Source organism: Zerene cesonia, chromosome 20 (assembly GCF_012273895.1).
Source record: "Zerene cesonia ecotype Mississippi chromosome 20, Zerene_cesonia_1.1, whole genome shotgun sequence".
In the NCBI taxonomy this organism is placed as follows: Eukaryota; Metazoa; Arthropoda; class Insecta; order Lepidoptera; family Pieridae; genus Zerene; species Zerene cesonia.
The window spans coordinates 3,828,061-3,853,371 of NC_052121.1; the positions used below are offsets into that span (position 1 = coordinate 3,828,061).

Below are 25,311 nucleotides of genomic sequence, written 5' to 3' on the forward strand. Positions count from 1 at the left end.
AGTAATAAATGTTATTTGCAGTTAACAATTTTCTTTTTTCTTTATTACAATATTTATGGCAAGACTAGGTATAGTTTAATGGCTATTAAATAAGCCAATATAAAACATTACTTAAATTGCTCTCGTAATATAACATTCGATACAATAATTTGCTATCGGTTATGAGTTATAAGCGAGTATCCGAGGTAAGAAGTGATTTATGGTATCCCGCCGAGGCCCTGCCTATTGAGATCGTAACAAATGTTTTGCTCAACTGACCCCCGATTCGTATCGGCTTTCAATTGCTGCTCATTCATCTCTTATAATTTGTCGATGAATGGATCTGGAAAAGGAACTTGTTTTCTGCTGCTTTCATTTCATTTTCCATTAGATTTTGGTGTTGTGTTGAAGATAAAATAAAATTAAATAAATTCAAACCGAATATTGATGTATAAAATAACGAATTTTTATGGTTTCGTTTCGTTAGTAGATTAACTCTTGAATTATTTTTATTAATACTTAAATGGCAATTACTTGTTAATTCGCATTAATATTTAAATTTATTGTTAGTCATTGTTCGATGTATTTATCTCTAATACATAAAACCTATTGAAAAATAATAAGTATAATCTCGGCTATTGATAAATTACTACATCTATAACTTACGCTCAAAGAACGGATGCGTTCATTGAGCAAAATAATTATATTTAACAAAAAAGTAAACCGCCTGCATATTGTAAGAACTAGACTAATTTAAATAATAAAAAAAAAAAATAAAAAGGTTAACAACAAAGCCATAAAAATACAGTGAAATTGATAACCTCCTTTTTTAAGGACTATTATAGAAACATAAGCGAAATTCGTGTAGTGGCTGATTTGCTATAGGACCTCGTCGTGTTGTGGCAATGAAGAATAGTATAATAATGCGTTCTGAGCATAACTAGTTGACCATAGCATGACGAACAGAGTTTTGTTACTTGAAGCAATATTAAATTAACAAATTACAAACATACAAAAAGTCGATAAGAGCACAGGCCGGCCGCTGCCTCTGCACGCTCGGTTTGCGCTGTGGTTCATAGTCCACGTAAAACAACAATAAATCTTGACAAATATCATACTTGAGTATGTAAATATTAACTAAAAGGAATAATGTTTAGGCTGCTAATGAAACAAACCACTTGGAAATACATTCGAAATTATGTGTACGTAATGAAGTTTAAGTTGATAAGTTAGTTTACAAAACTATTAATATTTAATGTTGGTTAGCATTGATTATGTTTTGAACACAGAACATTTATTCTTAATACTATTTTAAATATATTTGTACATATAAGATAAAGCTGAAGTGTATTTTAATTTTAAGATTGAATATATTGAAATTGATTCAATTCTCATATTACGCAATACTATGTTTTATGAATTCATATTCACGTTGTAGCTGTCATATTCAATTGGAATTTATATTGCAACTAGGATACGAAGAACCGCTATAACAGTTAATCCGGCACTATTTAACGCATAAATATGACATGTGTGTGCTTATTAACACGCACATAATGATGAAATATTTACAAATTAATGTCCAAGGTTGTACTAATCTATTATGTACAGGTGCTTATTAAAAGAAATCAACTTGTGTTTAATTATATCCCGGCGACATCGCTCGCTGGTTTTGAAACCTTTTTGCCAGTTTGCATACGAATTTGTATGTGAAGATTCTATCTTTTTAAGGGCCCTCTTTGTTCTATGAAAAGATTTTATTGATAAGACTATGCCATATCTCACGTTGGATTAATACATACATTTTGCTTTATGTATATGAGATTGGTAGTGGTTACCAAATGAAATAATGATGGCGAAATTTGTGATACAGTAATGCAACTGTGTAAAAAAAAGATTGGTTCTAAAATGTATTATTTTTCGGTCCATTGGTATATAATTTTTTTACTTCAGTATAAATTAAGAACGGAAGAAACATAAAAATTCAAGAACTCTTTGTCTTTGTGGAATTAGAACATGAAATTTATAATCTTTTAAAACTACCTGTAAATTAAGGTAAATACAATTTAAATATATAGTGGGAACCGGAGCGAATATGTATTCATAGTGCTTCAAGCTACGCCTGTAAACTTTTATGTTATATTTTAGAAGCGTTTTGAAAGCTTTTTCGCTTGTGTTTCACGTTTTTGCTTCACAACAGCCAGAGTATCGTACTCGGGGAGAGCTTGTTAGTGTTTAAAATCCTTTTCAGGAATTGTGAATGGATTAATTTACTTTGTTAAATAAATATTTGTATCGCAATCGGGCTACGCTTGTCAATAGAAGGTATAATCAACCGAGGAGTGTCAATAATGTTTCCATAGAAGTTTAAAAGAATCAAAGACATAAAAGATGACGAGTTTATCGATCTATAATGACTTTAATTTTGTCTAAAGTTTGTAGCCATATTATCCAATAATAATTAATGCGAACCGAGACACTAGTTAATTAGCGATATAACATATCTCAGACGGGTCGATTTTCGCACGGTGGAAGCAAAAAATATGTCTCAGACAGGCACAAAAGGCTGATCATAAATTTACTCGCAATAATTATGTCCCCTTATGGGAATACGACGTCACAAAACAGAATCTAAATTAAAAGCGACTCCGGTTAAACAGCCAGCATTTAAAAATCCACGTTGAAACTGAAGATACGAATTTTAATACACTTTTTAATGAAAATAGGAGTCTAGCAATCAAAAGACGTGTTGACATCTCATTAGCATATTAATACCGCAACATTTCGCGCGAAGTTTATTCTGTTACGCATTATCCACACGTCGATGATTCTTTAAGGTCACGAGGGGACAGGGAAGGCTGTATATTTATATGACCAGTAAACTAGAAAATATGACATCGTAACCGTGTAGCGTGTGATTTTATAAGGAGATTATATTTAGGCTCTTTGTACTCGCGTTGCCTAGTGGATCTTTTGAATGTTTTGATATAAATGTTAGGATCCGGCGCCGAATCATGAGGAAAAAAGTCTTTAATCGGGGCTTGATAGATCCCTTCCAATTCTAATCAACTATTTTACTATGTTACGCTGTAATATAAGGATTGTTTTAGATATTTCTTAAAACAAATCTGTAACAAATACGTCTGGTTATTAAGGCAACATATGCACATGAGAATATCAACAAAAAGATAATATTATAGTAAAACTATCAATATTTGCTCTATAGTCGACTCTACTTTGGATCCTGCAAGATAGACCAAAATATATGTAACATTTGGTATTTGTTGGAAATATCAGGCTTTTTACTGTAATTAGCTTCCATTACGCACCATTGCATTAGTTTTTGCACGAGAGATTAAAAGTAGAAATAAATGTATTCAAATGTAAACTTTATTGATCACTTTCAGACTGATCCCTCTAGCTGAAAAGTCTCCAACTTCAACCTATAAGTACTCGTCTATTTCTCCACAATGAGTTACTTATATAACAAAGCTATTTGAATAGTTCAATAATATGACTGGTAGGAACTAGTTCCGACGTCCAATTGCCGATGTATGAATTTATACCCGTTCAGCTTCGAATTTCAGCGTTTGAAATATTCATTCGTTGTTCTCGCAATACAACATTGCAATAATATTTTATGTTCGAGAGTGATGGAAGTTTGAATCAGGAATGTGTTGTGAATTGTACTTCCGAGATCTGTAAGCTAACATTGGAATAGAAGGAGCGATATACGTACGTATTATCGAATGATTTCTGATGACTAGAAACGGTTTAGATTTTATATTTATATTAAAATTCTGGGAACAGTTTTATGGAAATGCATTTTAATTTAAATCAGGAAACACTAGCCGCGGGTTGTCAGTATAATCTAAGTTGAATAGGAAAATATTAATTAAAATATTTACAACTTCCATCTGTAACGTTTGTATGGTAAATAGTCGGTGTTTTATTTTAAAAGGTTATCCAATACTACATGGACATTATCTGAATATAAGTGGTGTAAAATTATAATGTGATTAAGTGTATTACGGAGAAGACAATTTATGCAAGATTAATGTTATTATGATTAAAATATTAATAGTTTATATAGTTTAGTGATTAAACTGTATGAGCGTACAAATAGGTGCTATATTACATGTTTCTTTCTTTGATATAGCGATAAAAATTATTATTATTATAACAGTAATACATATCAGACTAGAATGCAAGTTTCCTCAAACAGCATTGTTCGAAACTATGAGATTACAATATACATAGTCATTTCTGTAATTAGCAATTACAGTCACGTGGTGTGCACTGGTGAAGCATACAACGAACTAATTAATTTGTATTTTCGTATTTTGCAAAATTATAGATATTTATTTCATACAAAAGGTTACTGGTTATAAAACAAACTAACGCTTTCAACCCTCATAGATAAGATTTCATGAGCACATAATATATTTGTCCGTTCATCCATTTCGTATTCGGTCCGTTTTCCCTCTGATTTGTTCCAAGTTTTCTTTGAATCGAATCTATCGTTGCAAATTTGATCCCAAGGGAACATAATCACAACGGTTCAGTTCTCTTAGACGGTCTCATACTTCGCTTTTGGCTATTTTTAGAGTTATGCGGTCAAAAAAGAAAAATGGGAATTCCTAGAAGATTACTTTGTTGTTCATTTTCTTTATCTCAGTCTGTCAGACATGGACGATTTCTCTCAGCAAGAGATAGAGTTATACTTATTCGGAATTCGTTGATGTAAACAAATGTTTCAATATATTAGGGATAGGAAGTATCCTATTTACATGCAATTGTAAAAATTGCAAGAATCTATATCAGGTAGTACGTAATAAAGGTTTTTTAATGATTTATCGTATAGTCTTATTGTTTATAAATGTTATAAATAAGATGCGATTATGAACCAATTATTTAAGCAACCACCACATACTGATGCAACAACCAAAATCTTAACATAGGCAAATGGGGTCCTAACTTTGTGCGGCAACCTCGGTGCGTTTTAATTCGTATTTGACTGACATTTTTTCATAACAGCAATAGAAACAAGCACCTGTACATGTCGAGATTTATAACAAGATAACCAGAAAGTAACGTCAAGTGCCATGTTAAATAAACATGTTCCACTATCACTTCTGTTGCATGTTCAAAAACAGTGGGAGAGAGCTTTCTTGCTTCCAATCATGTTTGTACATTAGAGATAAGAAGGCGTCATTATATTTATATATATAATGTAGAGAAGAAATTATTTAGTTATATTTAGAATGATTTATCATAAACAAATCATGAAATTGAAGGGAAGATTTTATCAAATTCAATGAAATTATACAGCATACAGCAATGGATTCCGAAATACATAAACGAACAATGGGAACACGTAAAACATTTGTAACGCTTTATATTTTTTATTCAATTCCCAAATCAAACCACTCATTCATCTTGGCTTCCTAATAAATAATTTTCCTTGAGATTTTTACATATCCAAGGTTAGATTTAAGACCCTGTCATGAAACGTCGGTTACGCAAAAACTTTCAAGAATCTTTGACAGCGTTATGATCAGCCCGTTTTGTTTTTCGTGAAATCGTTGGCGTAAAAATATAAAGTCGTAGATATAATCTCGTTGTCTATATGCAAACGAGAGGCTGGTTAATTTATTTATGCCGCTTATATGATGGCGTAGAGCGTGCACTATACACAGTTATGCAAATAAACCAGTTTTCTAGCTTGGGCCGGCGGCGGCGCTTCTTTCATGCTTTTTTCATATGTCCGACTGCGCATGGCACCTGTTTCGTTATGATGTATATGGACTTACGACATCTGATAAGCATCCTTTTATAAAGGCTTTTCATTAATAATACTTATGTAACGGTACTTAAACCACAATTACTCTCCATGTGAATCGATGCTTTGGATGCTAATATAAATGGTAGGTCACAAGTAATTTGTAAGACTGATGAATGGTTAATGATAAGGTTTATAATGTATTACATTATAATTATGTAAATACATATAAACAACCTATAATACTGAATAAATATAAAAAAACTTTACTTTTATTACGTAAAGTCAAAACCTAATTTCGTAAATATTATTTTGTAAGTACTGTTAAATATAATATTTTTTGAGCATATTTGTATGAAGCACAATAAGTATGAATAGAAAACCCCAATTTCATGTTACGGTTATTGTCACGAACGTTAACAGTAAAACAAAATGTGTTTTTCAAATAAATAGGATTTCTAGCGAAACAAAAAATAAACGTGTAATCAAAGTGTAGCAAAAATTGCAATTCTCTTGTTTTCACGATACGGCATTTAGTTAGCAATACCATGGGAACGAGTCGTTAAGGAAGTTACTGTGAGCGGGGATGTTTCAAATTGTGTTCATTTTGTAATATATAAATGTTATTTTATATACATATTTTGTCTCAATGTAGAAACATATACAGGATTTTTTTACAACGATTTAAGGTTTTTGATTTGCCCTTAATGAGCATGTTTTGGTCAATTATTGAATTTATAAATAATATGCGCTGGAAAAAGATAATCGTCATTGCTTGTTTTTTAATGGATGAACCCCTTAATTCATAGTCTGCTGGAACTAGTGACGTTACATGTTGCTCATACATCTGCTGTCAATAATAACTGATAAGTTTGCAAGGCACTCGTTTACTCTGCAACATAAAAACACAGGAAGAACGCTTTTTAATATACACTTTAATTGATGGAATATAATGTAATATTCGATAATAACTCACTACAAAAAGCACTCTCAGTTTCGCTAATGAGGTCTGAAGCATCGTGTTTCTTTAATAGCGTTTTTGCTCAAGTACGTGTAATGTAAACTGCCAACCATTGTACAGTTCCCCTACGCTTGGCTTTAAAGGCGAGTGTCCATCGAGTGTAATTGAATTCAAAATCCTATTATTCTGTAGAGTACTTAGCTTATTCTACACGGGATATGTTCAATGTATGTAAAATATTTGACAAGAATTCTATTGGTTGGTGGTTGAGTGTATATGTTATTTCGTATTTTTAATTGATTTATTACCAATGATTGTGTCAGTAGATTAAACTAGCGATATTCAATTATTACGTTTTCGAATCCTTACTACGTACATAAATAACTTCGCAAAAACACAACAAAAAATAGGTGTTGTAAACCTTTTTTTGAGTATTCTAAAATGTGAAATTGCGTTATCAATGTGAACTTTTATTTTAACACTGCAATACCAGTGCTGTGAAAACACTGTCATTGCAAGTGTCACCTAACATATACAGTCTCTATTGCTTTGTGACAGGTTATTTCCAGCAAAGCATTGATTGATTGAGTTCTGTTTAAACAGTTTTTGCAGTCATCCATTTGTAGTATGTCGATTTTTGTATTGATAAGGTACTGTATAATTCATGATTTATAACTCGAACCATACCATCGTATGTATGCTGTCTTAATACCTAATAAATCAACCCTGTCTAGTCCAGTAGTGCTTGACCCTGATGTAATGCGTTAAGAGGCTTACGAGTGAGGTGCGAAATCCAGATTTGGTCTTTCAGTACACAGAAGGATATTCCGCTGAGTGCTGTGTGCAGACAGATTTATTAGGAACTATCGTTGATTTGGAAATTGGTAGATTTGTGGAATTCATTTACATTTTATGAATGTTGATTGAATTATATATGATACGGTGTGTTCACAAATCATTGTATTTTTTTACAAAAATATATAGGTTCTGGGCAATATGTACGAAAAAAAATCTAAGGCTTGCTCTTAAAATGTATACATGTTTCATTCTGATGTAACGCACACCATTCCATTCGACATTATATACGTTTTTAGCACAGTTTACTAATTTTTATATTATTCTATCTGCCAGATGTTGGGGAACGTGGTGGTTTTCATCTGTGTGAACGTGGTTGGAGCACTGATGCACTCCTTGATGGAGACGGCCCAGAGACGCGCCTTCCTAGACACGCGGAATTGCATAGCAGCTAGATTGGATATGGAAGATGAGAACGAAAAATTGGTAAAGTTTCTTTAGAATTATAATGCAGTAGTAAAGCTTTTGAGTCTTGATAATGCTGTAATGGTGGCCGTAATGATGCAGCTTGTGTTGAATTTAGCTCCCGCGTCTGGTGTTATGTTCTTATTTGTTTAATTATTACGTCTATCTCTTGTAAATAATTTTTTATTTACATGTCAACTAGCTATTTTATTAACATATTTAGAAATTATAAAAACCGCGATTTAACAAAATATAGTAGTAAAATGTTATATGTTACTAGTCATTGTCAGAACCACAACATCGACAGACCGATAATTGTTAGAATAAAATATTTTTGTATCTCCACAAATTATAAATATTTTTTGAAGACAAATGTGTTTTCCTTATAAAGACAAATCAAATGTTGGTAGGTATAAATATCGTTGGTGTTTATATAAATTTAGTGAACCGCCAGCTCGGCTCCGCGGTCCTCGGCTTATCATTTATGTATGTGGCTAGGTGTAATTTATTATTGTGTCACTTTTTGTACCATATTGAGATAATTTAATACTTACATGATATTAATTAAATTGAAACATTAATTTTAATGAATATTATGTATATAGCTATTTATTTTTAAGTGCCCGTAACATTCATGACATTTCAAGTCACAATAAGCAGTCCAAAGTTAAAAAAAAGGAGGAAAATATCAATTGAACAGAGCCTTTGGGTTAGCTCGTGGAGAAGAGAAAGGAATTATAGTTAATTTAATTTCTACACAAGAAAATTGTAAGAACATTAAAACAAAAATACTCAGAACTAGGCCCGTGAATAAGTAGGATTCGTAGTAAATTTTCCTCTATTTTAGATATATCATGTATGGCAAATTGAAATTGTTGTTTTGTAAACAGGAAAGGCTGCTACTGTCTGTCTTACCGCAACACGTCGCTATGGAAATGAAGAACGATATCATATCACCGGTCGAGGGACAATTCCACAAGATCTACATACAGAAGCATGAACAAGTTAGGTGAGTGAAATTTTGATATTCGTCGCGTGGAATGCTCTACGATTTATATATTGTGTGTCTTGTCTCACATTGATAATGAAGAATGATATGTTATACAAACTTAGAATGGGTATCGTCTTATTTTGTTCCTCAATTATTATAAATAATCATCTTTTCTGTATATTCAAACCAGTACTATCTATTCAATATTTTAATAACTATATGCAATTTTATAGACTTTATTTTAATCAACGATCATTTGCCTTATAGTTACACTTCTATGCGCGCTTTCTAATCGATAGAGTATATAAAAAAAGATGTTCCACACATTTCTTTGTCACTGTGACCTATATTTAAGACTATATGAGTATGAAGTACATTGACGTACTTTATGACGTTAATAAAGTTAAAAGTACTTTTGCTGGATAGAGAGAAATATTTCACAATAAAGTTCCGCTCGCAATCTTACTGTATATACGGCCAAACTGTTTAATATAATTTATATAGCATATTTAATATTCGAAGATAAGATTATTATTTCAGTTGCGGTTACATGCACGTAATGGCGTTCATATTTCATCATAAAGTTATCGATACAAGTTAATCGCTATTGATTACGCAGTACTTACATTTGCTCGTCACTATCGGAGCCCTTTTGGCTACTGTCCAACCATTCTATGCTATATTCAATGCGCTGGACATATTTCTTTGCCATTGATAAGGCTGTATGTAATACGTGACTGGGATTGTGATCGTATTTCAATGTTCCAATCTCGTCGTTATTTTTCTTTGAATGAGCTCAAAAGAAATTGCGTTTGATTGAAGGCTATACGCCATATAGGCTGTATTATATGACAAGGGGGTTTCACCAATTATAATGAAAAAATATTTTCTTGTAAAAGAATGTTTGTTTCGTGTTAGAAGTAGGAATTAATAGCAGTGTGTCATTCACAATTACGATATTGGCATGATGATTGATATTTTGATTAAACCAGTATATTTTATTCAAAACTTGTATTATATTCGCTTAAATGGCGCGACGTTCGTAAATACCAATATTGGAAAACTGTGACAAATGGCAGGTCTTAGGGATTAATACACCTAAGATTGATCGTCGCTCTGACATATTTATAAGGTCTTGTCTAGGCGAAAATAAACTTCTGGCCGTAAGTTATCGTTTGTTTGAAGTAATCACGCTAAAATACTATAAAGATTGTAGTAAATCTTATTACACATACCGAGGATATTTTAAGAAGTAAATAGAAAGACTCATGTTTTCACAATTTCTTGATAACATTGTCTATTTAGCTAAATTATATGTTATATTAAATTTACTATCAATGGTAAATGAAAAATGATCTCGCTACGTGAACTAAATTACTTTGTCTTATTCCCGCAATAGGAATTAGTAGTGGTTTAAGACGCCACGATAACCCTCCAGGAGCCAATTAATATTTTTAGTTTTTTCGATTTTTTATGCGTACGTAGGTGTCCCATGTATAAAATATACATATTTTTTTATATTGGACTTTTAGGTAGGCAAGCTGAGACATGCAAGACAGAATAGGTCTTCCTCTTCATACCAAATTCCCAAAGTAGAATTAAAAATAAATAGATTCATCGTACTGTAATAGTCGGAATAATGAAAATCAGAAACGGTGCAGCAAATTTCTTGGCAATAAGTTTCGTTTCCTTTTAACATCTTGGCGTTCGGTTTCATTTGTATCGACACTTATTTAACAATTCGTGCCAGCGGTATTCAAATAATACAGGCGAAATGTAACAAAAGTATGCCTTATTATATAAAATTGTATGATTTTCACATACACATGTAGGAGTCAGTATCCATTTCAAGACATATTATTACATTTTTCGCAATAGTTCTGTGAACCCCCTGTTGAAAGACAATTACTGTAAAACTTATTCGCTAAGTCGTCGATAAACGCGTAAATGCGTCCACAATGAGCATTTTATTTGAGCTTAGTGCCTCTTTGACATTATCACCGGCAGCCAAACGATCCGCTCGTTAAGATTAATGCCTTATCGCATACTAATTACCGGCTCCTGCCTGCGGTTATGTGGAATATCTAACTACTGTTGCTTGTTAGCAATAGCAGTGCAGCGCGTTATTATATTACTGCATTGTTTTCACACGTTACTTATTTGGATACGATCGACTAATCCTGGATTTTTTAATTACATCTTTACGTTTACTTACGTTTTCTGGATTGTAGTTTTAATTTCTTCTGATATTATTAATGTGAAAGTAACTCTGCCTGTCTGTATCTTCTTCTTGGCTGACTAGAGAATGATTTGGATGAAATTTGGTAAGACAGTTGTCTGAGAAAGAATATAGGATGTTTTTTAATCCCGGTAATATCACGAGAACAATAACTATGGAGAGTAAACCTCGGGACTGACTACACTTTAATTTTGACTACGCGTGCGAAGCCACGGCCAAAAAGCTAGTGATAATATAAATGACATTTACAATTTTTATTGGTAAAGCCAATTTTATAAGCTAAGAAAATATAGTTGTTAAGACATCTTAAACTATCCAATTTCCTGAATTTATCCGAGAAGAAAATGAGACAGCTGCAGTTTATATTGCTGCTGAGTAATACTCGTATAAAGTACATAAATTTATGTCATGTCATAATACTTCTAACTTACAAGATGGTTCATTGTATTCATTTTATGGATTGTAATATTTGTATTAAAGACAAATAATTCAAAATATAAACTACTCACCGTTAATTGTTTAGAAAAAAATGTTTTATATTTACTATTCTCCCATAGAATATAAAGATTTTCTACAATTTAAACTGATTTCTAAATAGAGCGCAGCCATTTTGAAAACGGAATTTTTCAAATCTCAGATTACATACCTGATGCCTTTTATTCCTTATGTGATTGTTTAGGTTACACAATATATAATCAACACATCATATATATAAATATCACGAATAAAGAGTTACCACCATAAATGTAGAATCGAAATAAAATCCTCGTTTACAATTGCTTCTCAAAATCGTAGGTGATGTTAATATTTTTCAAAGTAAAACCGACGCACCGCAAAATAATATATACCTACTTGCTTACGTATATTACGATAGCAATTTAACGAGTATTTTAAAAATTTGTAATCAAAAAGTTACTTTAGAAGCGGCATTCATTTGAGACTAACTGTTCATACACAGGCATCACTCATTAAGGAAGGTTACATGTCAACTTGAGGTAAAGTCGAATATGAGGTTTAACGTAATGGCACGCTTTATTTCTATTAATATTGAATGGGCTGCCTCTAACGCCCGTGTAATTTGGAGCATATTAATGGAAGTGGCTATAAATTCTTTTATTTGATGTTTATAGTCGCGAAAAACTATTTACGTACTAAAGATCTGTTAATGTCTGTTTCTTTTAGTTCGTTCAGTGTTTTTATTTGAAAAGTTTATCAATATTAGAGTCTTATCTGACTTTTGGAGAAATAAAAATAACGTGTATGTTGTAATTTGACTGTTTAATTGTCTATTATTTCGTATATAGGTCACCGTATTACTTTTGACCGAGTTTGATAGAAATTAGCGATCATTAGCTCTATTCGCGCACTGACTAACATTCGATATTACAAGCCAGCAACCAGCACAATGTACCCAGTACAATACAGAGTTCGAAATACACTTTTTATTTTTTTCAACAAATTGCTTAATCATTATGCAATAAACTGGAACTGCATGAGTTTGTCAACGAGCGACTGTGCCCGAGATCTGCCAAGTGTCTTTAGTGCGCCCGTAATGAATGCGCTTCGCTGAGCTTTTTACACTAATTCGCGTAATAAATTGCTATTTTTATTATATTTGTTATGGGATTAGGATATGGACTGACACACACACACACACACATACATTGTATATTTGATTTAGAAGCTTCTGGAAGTTAGCAATTCGGATCGGGATATCTATACAATTACATGTTACCTGTGAATGTGAATCTGCAGTGCGTTGTTCCGAAATCGGAGAATTAAGACAAATAAATTAGACACGAAGTAATTTATTGCATTATGATCAAATGTTCTATGAGACTTATATCCACGTGAACATATTAATTTCATTTATTTAGTGTCGCAACCTGGCTTCATCCGATTTCAAAATATGCATAGGCAAAGATTTATTATGTTTATCGTTTGCATTGTTACGCATGAAGAAGTTCATGAACTATGTGAAATAAAAAGATATTGAAATAGGTAGGGATAGCTGGAATTCGTTGATGTAATAATGATCAATCAAATACTCTCCGACATATAAAGCTGTTACAATCTCAATTGGTAATTTTATTGCATCGAGTACAAGACGCAGTAGGCGGTGGTTAAATTAACACGAATTAAAACTCCTCTCTACATTCGATATATCGTCGGATACGTTTAGCAGGATATTTACTTTGTTGTGCTAATATTAACTCAATGATACAATCAGAGAGAGGAATGTATGAAGTAAGCGATCTTATACGAAATGAAAATAAATGATATGTCCCCTTGGGTGAGCACTAAGCATACATAGATATGCTTACGATTAAATATGCATCCATATAACAAATGCATACGTCTTATTGTGAATGAATATAAGTCGTTGGAAAAAGATCTTCATCATCAGCCCATATATGTCCCACTGCTGGGACACAGGCCTCCTATGAGGGTTCAGGCCATAATCTAATATATAGAAATAGAATGTTGTTGTTAAATTTCAATGACATTTATTTTAAGCACTTCGTCGCACATGTTTGCATGACCATAAAGGTCATAATATTTCAATTTAAAAAATCGATATAATTTCATATTTCGCGTATATTTTATCACATTTACTGTCACATATTTATAGTACACAAAACATGAAAATTAATTTAGTATTCGAAACAATTTTACCGTTATCAGCACAGCAGACAGGTCAATTACTAAAAGGTAATTCAGATCGTAGTTCCTTCCACTGTGATTGTGAGAGTCGACACCCATCAGACGGCTCAAGAGCACGGATCCTTTGTTCTCGTTCGAATAGTGCTTGTGCCCACTCAGTCGCTCTGTGGTGTCTACAGACCAATTGATTAAGTTCAAACACGCTCGCCGCAAAAAGTTTCTAGTAGCTAGAGAGGTTCAGAATCTGCGAGTTACGGAAGGAAAGATTATAATCCCTTATGATCCATGGATGGGCTTGGGCGTAAGGTCTGCAATTTGACCTTATGCCTCTCCAAATGTTCATGGGTTTTGGTAGAGCTTACCATCAGGCGACCCACCAGCTCCATTGCCGACTATGACATAAAAAAAAATTCAATATTGTATGTTTCAGTTCAATTACTTTAGAATAAGTATCAAATATTTGGTCGAAAAACTAATGTTAATAAATCTCTCCAATATCTGTTTGCTGTAATAATATTATTGTTTTTATTACATTTTATGGCTAAATAGTATTCTACTTAATGTGTTAAATACGATTATGTTGTGAAGCCGTAAAGATTGACGGTCTATTTTTATATGGTACTTACCCTATAAAAAACACGAGTTCCGTTTTTATCATATTTGTGCCATAAGCTTTTTGAAAAGTAAAGTTACTTCAGGTGCGTACTAGCGTGCTTATCAACAACCCTTCATGTAGGTATGTCGTTAAATTCTGCCATACTAGATGTTTCATTTGATATGAAAAACTACCAGTTGATTTTTATAAAACATACTCTACATTCTTCAATTAAAACGTATACGAATACACTCACACAAAATTAAATTGGTGATCAAAATAATGATCAAATATTATCATTGGAAATATACATCATTTACTGAAGGGACAAAACATCGCCATAGATCGATCAATAATAATCATTTATTTGACTAATCAAGATCAAAGTTCACGTATCCCTGCTTACACAACGTCAATGTTAATGTGACACAGCCCGGTGTTTACTTGCCTTTTTCCTGGCGCCGCAAATTCTAGACAGTGACACGGGGCCGAATTATAACCTAATAATGTTTTATATCGTTTAATTTATTGTAAGAGAGTATGAAGAGTGATATTTGGATGCGCTATTTAGCCTTGGATATTTTGATTTGTAGACGACAAACTATTATGTCAACACCCACTGAATGACGGAGCATCGTGTCGAGTGCCATACTTTATATCTAATGAGATTGTACGCAAGCTGGAATAGATTAATTATATAATGCAAGATCGAATCTTATTATGCCTCATGTTTATGTATGGAACATTAATGTGTTGTTGTCCAAAACCATACGCACAGCTACTTATTCTTCTGTCAGTACTAATAATGATTTCTTTGTATGAAGAAGTACCAATTAAAGTACGTAAAAAATTTGGAAGTTCTTCAAATAGCAAAATGTTCACATTCCCTTGATATCCAGAATAGAACTTGGAGTAGATGACATTTCATTGGCTTCGGACCAAACCTTGTTTTAGTCAATTTTAATGTTTACGCATATGAATATTATCAAGCTTCTATCTTTCTTTAGAGTTTAGATAAATGGTTGAAATAGTTGAGATTTCTCAATCTGGTTTATTTTTGAATTCCAGCGCCATTAATAGTCTAACAAAAGATACCCTTCAAGTTGCAAATAATGTGAAAGATATACCAATTAAGGACGGTCTCGACGGTCTCGTCACATCGAGTTGTTAATTCCGTTAACTATGTACCTAAATTCCATTGTTCAGTTGGTTGAGTTCATATTGCTATGAAAAATCTTGTATTGATTTAGTGGCGTGCATGTAGATCATTACGGTACAGTAACAGACAACCAATAGCCTAATGTGCATTACCTTTTGTACTATGAAACTTATTTAATCTATTGTTTACACGGATAGGAAGCTTATCTGGATTATGGTAAGGGATAAGATTAGTTCTTGGATGACCGCGAAACATTTGCGGTTGCGTAACCCTTCCTCAATGGATTCGGAAAACGGGATTCAATATCAAGTTGTCAGTTGTTTTTATTCTCCGGATATTCTATGAAGTGTAAGCTCTTAACGTTTTGTTTTTTCTTAGCGTGATAGACGTTTCCTTTAATATTAATATGTTTTAGATTTGCGTTCTTAGTCAAAGGGTCCAAGGTACAATTTAATATTTTTAAATGTTCGTGTGTCTAGAATTCCTTGATGATGTCATTTAAACAGTCCTTGTATTATTTAAATACATTAGCAATAAACATTTGTTGCCACACCTTTATTAACACCGCACAAACCTGTATCGGTCAAACAAATGTACGGTTGGAGGTAATTGTTAATATTACAATCACTTTGTACTGAGATAATGACATAGACCTTATCATATTGTCTGCATTATTATAAATTTATACAACTATGCATATGAAATGTAAAAGTGAAAAAGTAGCTATCGAAAGAAAGTATAATAAAATTATGATATATTTATGTTTTCTCAAGTACGTATTTAAGTTTTTCTCTGATGCTATAGACACAAAATAAGTTTTAAATTTTTATCTGTGTGCTAGTTTTTCTTTCTGTTTTTTTCATTTTAAATTTTTGAAACAATTGAAAAGCTATATAGAGAAAGCCGAAGATTAGATAAAAAATCACGTCAAATAGGGTTAAAATGCGACGGTTGTTCAGTTAGTTCCCTAGACGTAGGTTATTTTTCCCCTATGCATACACGGTATAAAAAACATAAACAATTTGCTTAACTTCTTTTTCATGCGCATTGAACATAGAACCCATTAATAATATATTGAGATATTGTATGTAAGAATAAATGCTTTAAACAAAAAGTATGACAAATGTGTGTGCAACACCCTTTCTCCGCCGTCATTCTACCTTCCGTACACTCTGAGGATAAACATGCTCAGGGTTTTTATCTGGAAAAAATATTTCCTACAAATCAAAAGTAATACCTTTGACTAAATATACATATAATAACATAATGCCCATTAAAAACAATTTATAAAGTTCAGATCGTGACAAAAACAACATTTTAACACATACAAAAGGTATTTGCACTAATATGGTTATAAGTAATGAACTCGTAATATGTAAATGAGAAACGCCTATCTATGAAAATTACTCGTGTAATGAATAATGAATTTATTATAAAGGCGTATCAAGTGTATTTAAAATTTATACGTCGGCTCTATCATTACAAGCTTAAGATATCAAAGGAATCATTTATTAGCGGCTGCGTGCGTGTAACTTAATCTATCTGATGTTAGTTCAGTTTCTATTGGAAATATATTTAGTTTAAATTTCAATTAAGCTTAGTTATCAGTCGGGTTTCGCTAAATAAATAGTTGCGCGGCCTGATGGGATCCTAATTGAATTGCTGGTCAAGTGCAAATTAACCATTACCTACCATCAATATTTGTTCTTTAACTGATTCATGTTTTAATTGATCATTAATTATAGTTCTGTTGGATAATGCATTTTTGCACAATGTGTATGTTAATCGTACATCTTCATTAGTAAAATAAACATACCATTGTTATGCGTGCCAGCATCCACTATAAATTTAAATACGTAGATATTTTTTGACCTATTTTATACAGGCCGTTTAGCCATATTTCAACAAGCAAATCTGTAAGAATAATTCGTTATAATAAGTTCGCTCACCACTTGTCAATATTTTTTGTTATTAGTTTTGATTCTGTCAGAGAGGAATTGTTAGATAACTGTAATAAGTAAAAGTATCAACAGAATGCTGAGCTCTTCAATATCTTTTTACATCTCCTAGGAGCAACTTATCCCAACTCATATAACAAAGGAAACTTTCTAGCAATGTCCAAAATCTAACACAAAAGAAATGTGCGATCGAGATACACGATATACGATTCTCGAAACAACATCAAAGAGTGCTTTCATTTTGATAAGAACAAATGAGATGTAAAAATGTAAATGGTCGCAATAAAGTTGCTGGTGAACATTCTGAGCACGTCTGTACAGTTGTGATGCGCAGAGCCGATGGTGTGACGTCACGCCGCAGGAAGTCTATTACCGCGCTTGATCCTTTTAGGCTAAACGGATATTTGGCTGATGGGATTGTCTGTCTGCCTCCCTATAATTATGACTGGGTAGGTTTTGCGTTTCCATACCATACCGCTGGTTATAAAATTGCTTAGTATTTCTTGTACTGCTCACGCTGTAGCTTTGAAAATAGCCATTTTTTCTCGTTTAAAATCAAATAAAAAAGCAAATTAATTTATGCCGACGGATTATCATTGATAACTGTATAAGACGACCTACACGGAGCAATTATCTACTTTGTTTTTCATTCTTCTAAGACATAAGGGGAATAAAAGAAAAGATATAAATAAGACATTAAACTTAATCTTTTTACTGTTTGTAATGTACACACAGGCCCCAATATGTAGCAGGTGTCCAAACTGTCATTTTTCAGTGACATAAAGTATGTAATTAATACGGTTCCTGAGAAGGATTTTAAGATGTAGAGATCTTAAAACCTGTAATAAAGAAACTTCCTTCAAAGGATTCACTTCAAGCTTTCAGCTCACTAACGAAAGGCTTGAAATTAATATTGGAACTTGCGTTGCCAATAACATGTTCTCTGTTAGCAGTTTACAGGCATCGTAAAGATTAAGGGATCTTGAGATGAGCCACTCGCCCTAAATATCTTGTCTATTTTATGATACTTTATAGATTTATTTTATATACTAAAAATATTATTAAAATAAAACTTAAATAAAAATGTGAAATAAAATAATTTTGATTAGTATTTCTCAAAACTGTATCTCTTAGTTTTTTTTAGAAGTTTAGTTTTGTTTAAATAAATGAATATCATAACTTTATTACGCACTGTACTAGTACATAAATCCTTTAAATAATGATTTTTGATACGGATAATTTATACGAATACAACAGAGTATCGTATACGTTGCTAACAGTTGATTAAAATGAGCCAAAAATAGGTGTAAAATTATTCATACGTCTCCTTTGTTCATCGACGCATCCACACTCGGCCTTGAGTGAGCCGTTAGCGCGTCCAATTTGATTGTAAAAACACGTCAATGTTCACACAAACAAAATACACGAAAATGTTTATATATCAAAGGTCAATAAGTAATCTTTGTTTTTATCATACAATTAATTGTTATTTACTAGTTCGCTCGTTTGTTATACGCCGGGGAATGAAGGTTCTAAATATACTGGGAGTTTTTATTTGTTATCAAAATAGATTTGCCTGTAGAAGTTGAAGGAGGAATATCGAGTAGGTTGTATTCATTGTTCGTTTCTGAATAATAAATGGTTTTGTAAGGAGAATAATAAGAAATCCTTATCCTTATCTTCTGTTCAATGGTCATTAAGCAAAATTACCTATGAGTATGGTGAATAATAAGCGAATTTAGAGAAAAAGGCTCTCTGAAATGTCCCAACAACGAACAGTTATGATGACTATGACTATGGTATTGTTCGCGATTTCAGTTCTGTAAACGCTCAATATATCAAACAATAATAATTATTATTTCATTGTGAAAGGGGTGGTTGTCCTCCGGACTCGGGAAAATCCTGTTATCATTTCCACAGCTCACAGCGAGAGTGTTTCATGGTCGAGCTCGATTGGAGCTGACACAAAACGGTATTATCTTCAGAATTAGTTCTGACACTTGTATAATTGTTTTATTATGAGGGTATACGAACAAAGGCGTTAAATCGTATGTCATCTTTGGTTATTGTTTGCTTTGGTGTGCTGGTGATATAAATATGACGTATCAAGTTGGAAATTAAACTAAAATTAGGCTTCTTAGTGCAAGATAATTTCTCTTATAAGGAAGTCATATTAAAGATTTATGCTAACATGATTAGATATATGGCAATGTTAACCTTTATGTGATTTATGTTATTTTATTTATTTATGTTATAAAATATAAATTATTATGTGTATTTATTAATAATCTTTTTTAAATGTACCGTCGTATTCCAGTTTACTTTGATTCAACAAATTAATATACAATTCCATATAACCTGAAAGAAGGTTATGGAGCCAACTCAATGCGTTAATTGCAAGGACACCGTACTTACGACATATTGCTTTAAAACACAAGTGGCCCGATAGGTTCGACATTTATCGACAAACCCGCATTTGTCCGATTAAACACCCTGAAACAAACGGAGGTTGTATTTCATCCATGACATTGATAACAATGCGCCGGTCGCCCTTTGCGTCACTAGCTAAAGAGGCTTCGACATGAACGGTTACATCTATTTACGAGGGCGATTAACATTGAAACAATGTCATGGCGTACTTTTATTGCGCTACTAACATTTATTGGGCAGGAGATTTTTCCCCATTAAATACGTTACGTGAACTTCCTTGATGTATAAATTATAGTTACCCGATCTGACTGAGAGGTCTAAGTTGCTACTTGAAACTATCTACAAACGAAAGGAACGAAAAAGAGTATGTAATACGTACATACAACTTTGTCATTGATCCAACATTCTGTACACAAATTTATTTCTTCCGCTTAGAGGCCTTACCTAGCAGCAAAACCAAGTATATCAATTGCATTTCATTTCTTCATTCATGTTCTTTGGAAATTTAATCATTGAAACTGTTTTAGAAATACGGGTCTTTTTGTTCGTGATTTTACTGTAACATTTTAAAATTTAATGAAGTATGCAGAAAGTGAATGAAACAATAAAAGGAAATATACGTTTGATAATTAAAATTGAACAGAAAATTCATAGATTCCATAAAGATACTTAAAACAATAATGTACAATGCTGTGTTTTATAAATTTCATTTAAGTTAATTAGTATGCCAATTGAAATACGTGTCATTGCTCGTATAATTTAATTTGTCACCCTTATTAAAATGCTGTGAGTACTTGAACGTAATATGTATTGCATAATCTCTTAATTATGTCCTCGTTACCGCTAATGGCGGGGTTTTCTGGTGTGTTCCAGGTGAGGACTAGTGTAACAATGGAAACAGTATAACCATTATCCTTTGGTTAAGGATAATTAATTTAGGAGTTAGGGTAAAGAATATATAAACAACATAGAAATATTTAAAATGAACATAATTTTTATATAACGTGTTTTATTTTTAGCAAGGGAATGTTTGCGATTGAGGAATGCAATTTAAATTAGTTACCCATTCCTCTCTTCTTGTCTATGTGGAGTATGATCAGGATAGCCAGTAAGATCCATCTGTTGAGAAAAGCATTTTCAAATCAAAGTTAATGATGAAGTAGCAAGTGCAAGATTGACAATGAAATCGATTGTTCCAGTATTCTGTTCGCGGACATCGTGGGCTTCACGGTCCTCGCGTCGCAGTGCAGTGCGCAGGAGTTGGTCCGGTTGCTCAACGAGCTGTTTGGCAGATTTGACCAATTGGCTAATGTACGTATCTTCTTTTACCTCTAATTGTATATAATCTTCGACACATAAAAACTGTTCGGACGGATTTGAAATTTGATTTATTATTTAGTTATTTTTCATTGTTGTTAGTTTAATTTTACGCAAGTAGTTACAGCATTATCAGTATTGTGTATCAGAGTTTTTGGTACGCGATTGGTTTGCGAACCAACTCTAGGATGCGTCGTGGAATTGGATCGTGCTCCAATTGAGCCGTACGTAGAATTTTACGAAAAAACATGGAGTGATTTATATCCAGCACTGTATTTACAGATATCGAAGTGAGCAATACACAATAAGAAACGAGCTCTGAGTTAGAGTACTCTTTCCTAACTTGTTTTAAATGTGAATGTATCGTCTAAACCGTCTTAAATGGTCAGCCGTTTGTAGTATCTATTGTTATTTCGAATGAAGTTAACTGACGCATCTGTCAGCAACATTTCTCCAGCCACAATAATGGGTTTTCTTTTACCATTGACTGAATGGGTATGTGCAGGATAACCACTGTCTCCGGATCAAGATTCTGGGCGACTGCTACTACTGCGTGTCCGGGCTCCCCGAGCCGCGCTCCGACCACGCGCGCTGTACCGTCGAGATGGGGCTCGACATGATCGATGCTATCGCGTGAGTACAGTTTTATCGATATGTGTTCAGCATCTGTATACAATACGCTTAGTCGTATGGACGGAAAACTATAGGTGCAGATTAGGAATCTGTGTACATTAATATTAAGGAAAATTTATATTATTCTATGATACTAATTACTATTCTAATATGGAATAAAATAATTTGATATAACAAAGTTATGTTTAGAGCGATTCAAAAATTTAAATGAAGCAGATACATCTTTTGGAATCTCACACAGCTCTATTAGAATTTATACAACTAGAATTCTGTGTTATTTCACTAATCAAATATATCCGCCACTGGTAGAATATAAACATAATATTATATTATATATTCACAATCCTCATTCTAGTTAAACACTTAATTTGAAAGACGCGTTGTTTCATACACTGCATTATGAATCGTTATACAACGTTGAGTCGCCATCTAAAATGGCTTGCATACAGCGACGTGAGTATCTCAAACGTGCTTGTGGAGTTTACACGATTGTTCAAAGATGTCTGCGGCGTGCAATTGTTGCTAGTACCGTTTGGCACGAATACCGTGCCGTGGTTTTGTTTGTGACATTAACTTCACCTCTTTGTTATAGTGTCCTCTCGACTCACGTTGTTTTGATTTTAGTTGAGATACAAATTCTGTATGTTATTCTTATGCGAACATTTATGGCATGTTAGCTACATAAAATTCATGTTATATTGAGTAAGGTAATTTTATTGTGGTTATTAATGAAATAAATAAAACAAGCCGTATTCATCTCTTTTCTACAATTAGCAGGTTAATCACTACGTAGTTCAAACCGAATTCACTTTCTCTGTCCCTATGTCCCTATGTATGCTTAAATCTTAAAAGCTACCCAACGGATTTGATGGGGTTTTTTTTAATAGATAGAGTTAGTCACGAGGAAGGTTTACATGTATACTACCATCTATTAAACTACTCCGAACTTAATGCGTGCGAAGCTGCGGGCATAAGCTAGTATTTTATAAGAGAGAAAGCTTGTTAAATCTACTTGTATAGTTCTTGTTAATTTGTTCTTAGATTAAATAGCTCTGGAAAAGTAATATTGTCACATTTAAGTAATTATAATTTAGCTCACGCTTCACTGTATCATCTTTCCCATTTCAGGTAATCACTAATTAGGTTAATGCTACACTATATACGATAGAAAACGTACAAGTAGTGTTCCAATCTAATACATTAAATTGTACCAGTTTTGATCTCAGTTGCTGATATCTTAATTAATTACATTCGAACGAACAATTACATAGATTCAATAAAGATTTTTCTTTGACTATGCATTGCTACTACGATAATCATAAATATAATACTAATATTATTAGAGTTCTCACTACTAAAGTTATGTAAAGAGTGTGGGAGTCGAATAAGCTTCGACACGAATGGGGCAGACTCGCACCGGGAACCACACACCCACAGAAAATCGACGTGAAATAGTAGCTACTGTGTGACTGATCCGGAGGCACACATCTTTTCTTTACCCTTCCCAGTCTCTTCCTTTATTCCCCTCATCAACCTTTTCTTTATTCCTTTTAATGTCGGCAATCCCTTTACAGAGACGTAAGGACTCTGCAAATGTTCATGGGCGGTGGTAGCGCTTACCATCAGGCGGCAAACCAAACAGGGAAATTCTAAGATTTATTCGAGTTACCTAAAATTGATTGACTTCTTCATATTAAACCGTTTCTAAATTACCTATAAGTAGATTTCGTGAGTTTAATGAAATAACTTGCACTTGCACGAAATAATTTCGTTGACAAACATTTCAATAGCATTCGACAACAAATCCTTTATCGGATACCTCATTTGGTCTGTTGGTACTAAAATAAACCTGTCAGCGATTGATGTTAGACTAGAAACAGAATGCGGATATAGGGAGGGAAGATCGTAAAACCTTTACGTGTCGTACACAATTTGGAACAAATTACACACGCACTTGGGTCGCTAACAACTCATTAGATACTTGTTGTATACAATGTCAAAAGCATCCGGAACACGATTTAAAAGCAAAGTTTTACGTGCTTAATAAACAATTAGAAGCACTTTATAATTATTTTCTACAAAAAAGGTCACCGATGTCCCTTAGGGGAAGGTAGTTGCCACTCCGAATGTAACCAAATATCAACAATTCCCTATTAAACACAAAGGAATCGTCACGTCAATGTTGATAATCCACAGAGTTGTCGAGTAATGAAGTTATAAAAAATACAATCGAATAGAGAACCACCTTCGTTTTTGATTTTAATTACTATCAGTTTTTCTGCGTTATACTTCTGCATTTTTCATTTGCTTTAACTCATGTAGCGCGTATAATATAACAATATTAATTATTTCGTTTCATACATTAGGTATCCTCTTATCTTGGTACAAGCGGCCGTAATTTAAACTTGTGGTTAGGATTAATCTATTATATAGCCCAGAACGAACAACTTTTATGTTTGCATTGTTCCAGTCTATTTCACCATTTATTCACGTCGGAATTGTGATTATTATTTACAACTTGGCTTCACTCGTATCCAAGGGCATTTATTCTATTACAACAGCGTTGTTTACATCGTCATATTATGTTTTATCAAATCTTTAATACAATGTATTATATACTGGCGATTCATTTAAAGTTAAAACAGCGGCACGTTACTGTGAAGCAATATAAAATATTCTGTCCCCGTTTCAAATCAGTGAATCGTTTACTGTCATCACATGAAAATGTATCTGATGCGAAAAATAATTACAGCTACGATCCACGATACATCTCACGTTGAAATTAATTAAGGTCACAAATGCGTGTGCAGTGTAACCAAGTGCACAAACCCCCACTGCAAATATTATCGAGGGTTCGCGTTTTTAGGTCAATGGGACGGGTTGCAGGCTCACGGCGCGGATCGAGCAGGCTTACGTTGATTCTAAGATAGATGACATTGTTGTTTGATTCGTTAGTGATTGCGGTACGATATTGATCTGTAAAAAGGTTTGCTGGGAATTACGGACTCCAGCTGTGTAGCTGTTTGTGTAGGCTTGCTTTGATGTTATGTTACGTCTGCTATGTTTTATAGATAGAACATTGAATGATGCACGAACTTGACGAGAATGTTAAGGGATATTAAATAAATCTACAAAGTTTGAACGAAATCTGGCCGTTTAAAGTGGGTCAAAATCGCGCCCAAAGAAGTCGGTTACAAACAAACATACAGGTGAAGCTAATATAAAGCGTGTAAAAAGGGGTAGCATTCGATGCTTACAATGGAGAACATAATATACTTAGTCTGGCCATAAATACTGTTACACTTAATTATAAAAAAATATTACATTTGAATTTCGAATCTGT

At 33.0% G+C, this 25,311-nt stretch overlaps 1 protein-coding gene across 4 annotated transcripts in view; it reads left to right on the top strand.

Annotated features, from left to right (window-relative positions):
* LOC119834784 (Ca(2+)/calmodulin-responsive adenylate cyclase) overlaps window positions 1-25,311 on the top strand; it is a 72,849-nt gene that overhangs the window by 20,292 nt on the left and 27,246 nt on the right. For all 4 annotated transcript variants that reach the window (XM_038359278.1, XM_038359279.1, XM_038359280.1 and 1 more), the window contains 4 exons: window positions 7,854-8,003; window positions 8,873-8,991; window positions 21,218-21,329; window positions 21,841-21,968. In XM_038359278.1, coding sequence (XP_038215206.1) covers window positions 7,854-8,003; window positions 8,873-8,991; window positions 21,218-21,329; window positions 21,841-21,968 — 509 coding nt within the window. The remainder of the gene's footprint in view (window positions 1-7,853; window positions 8,004-8,872; window positions 8,992-21,217; window positions 21,330-21,840; window positions 21,969-25,311) is intronic.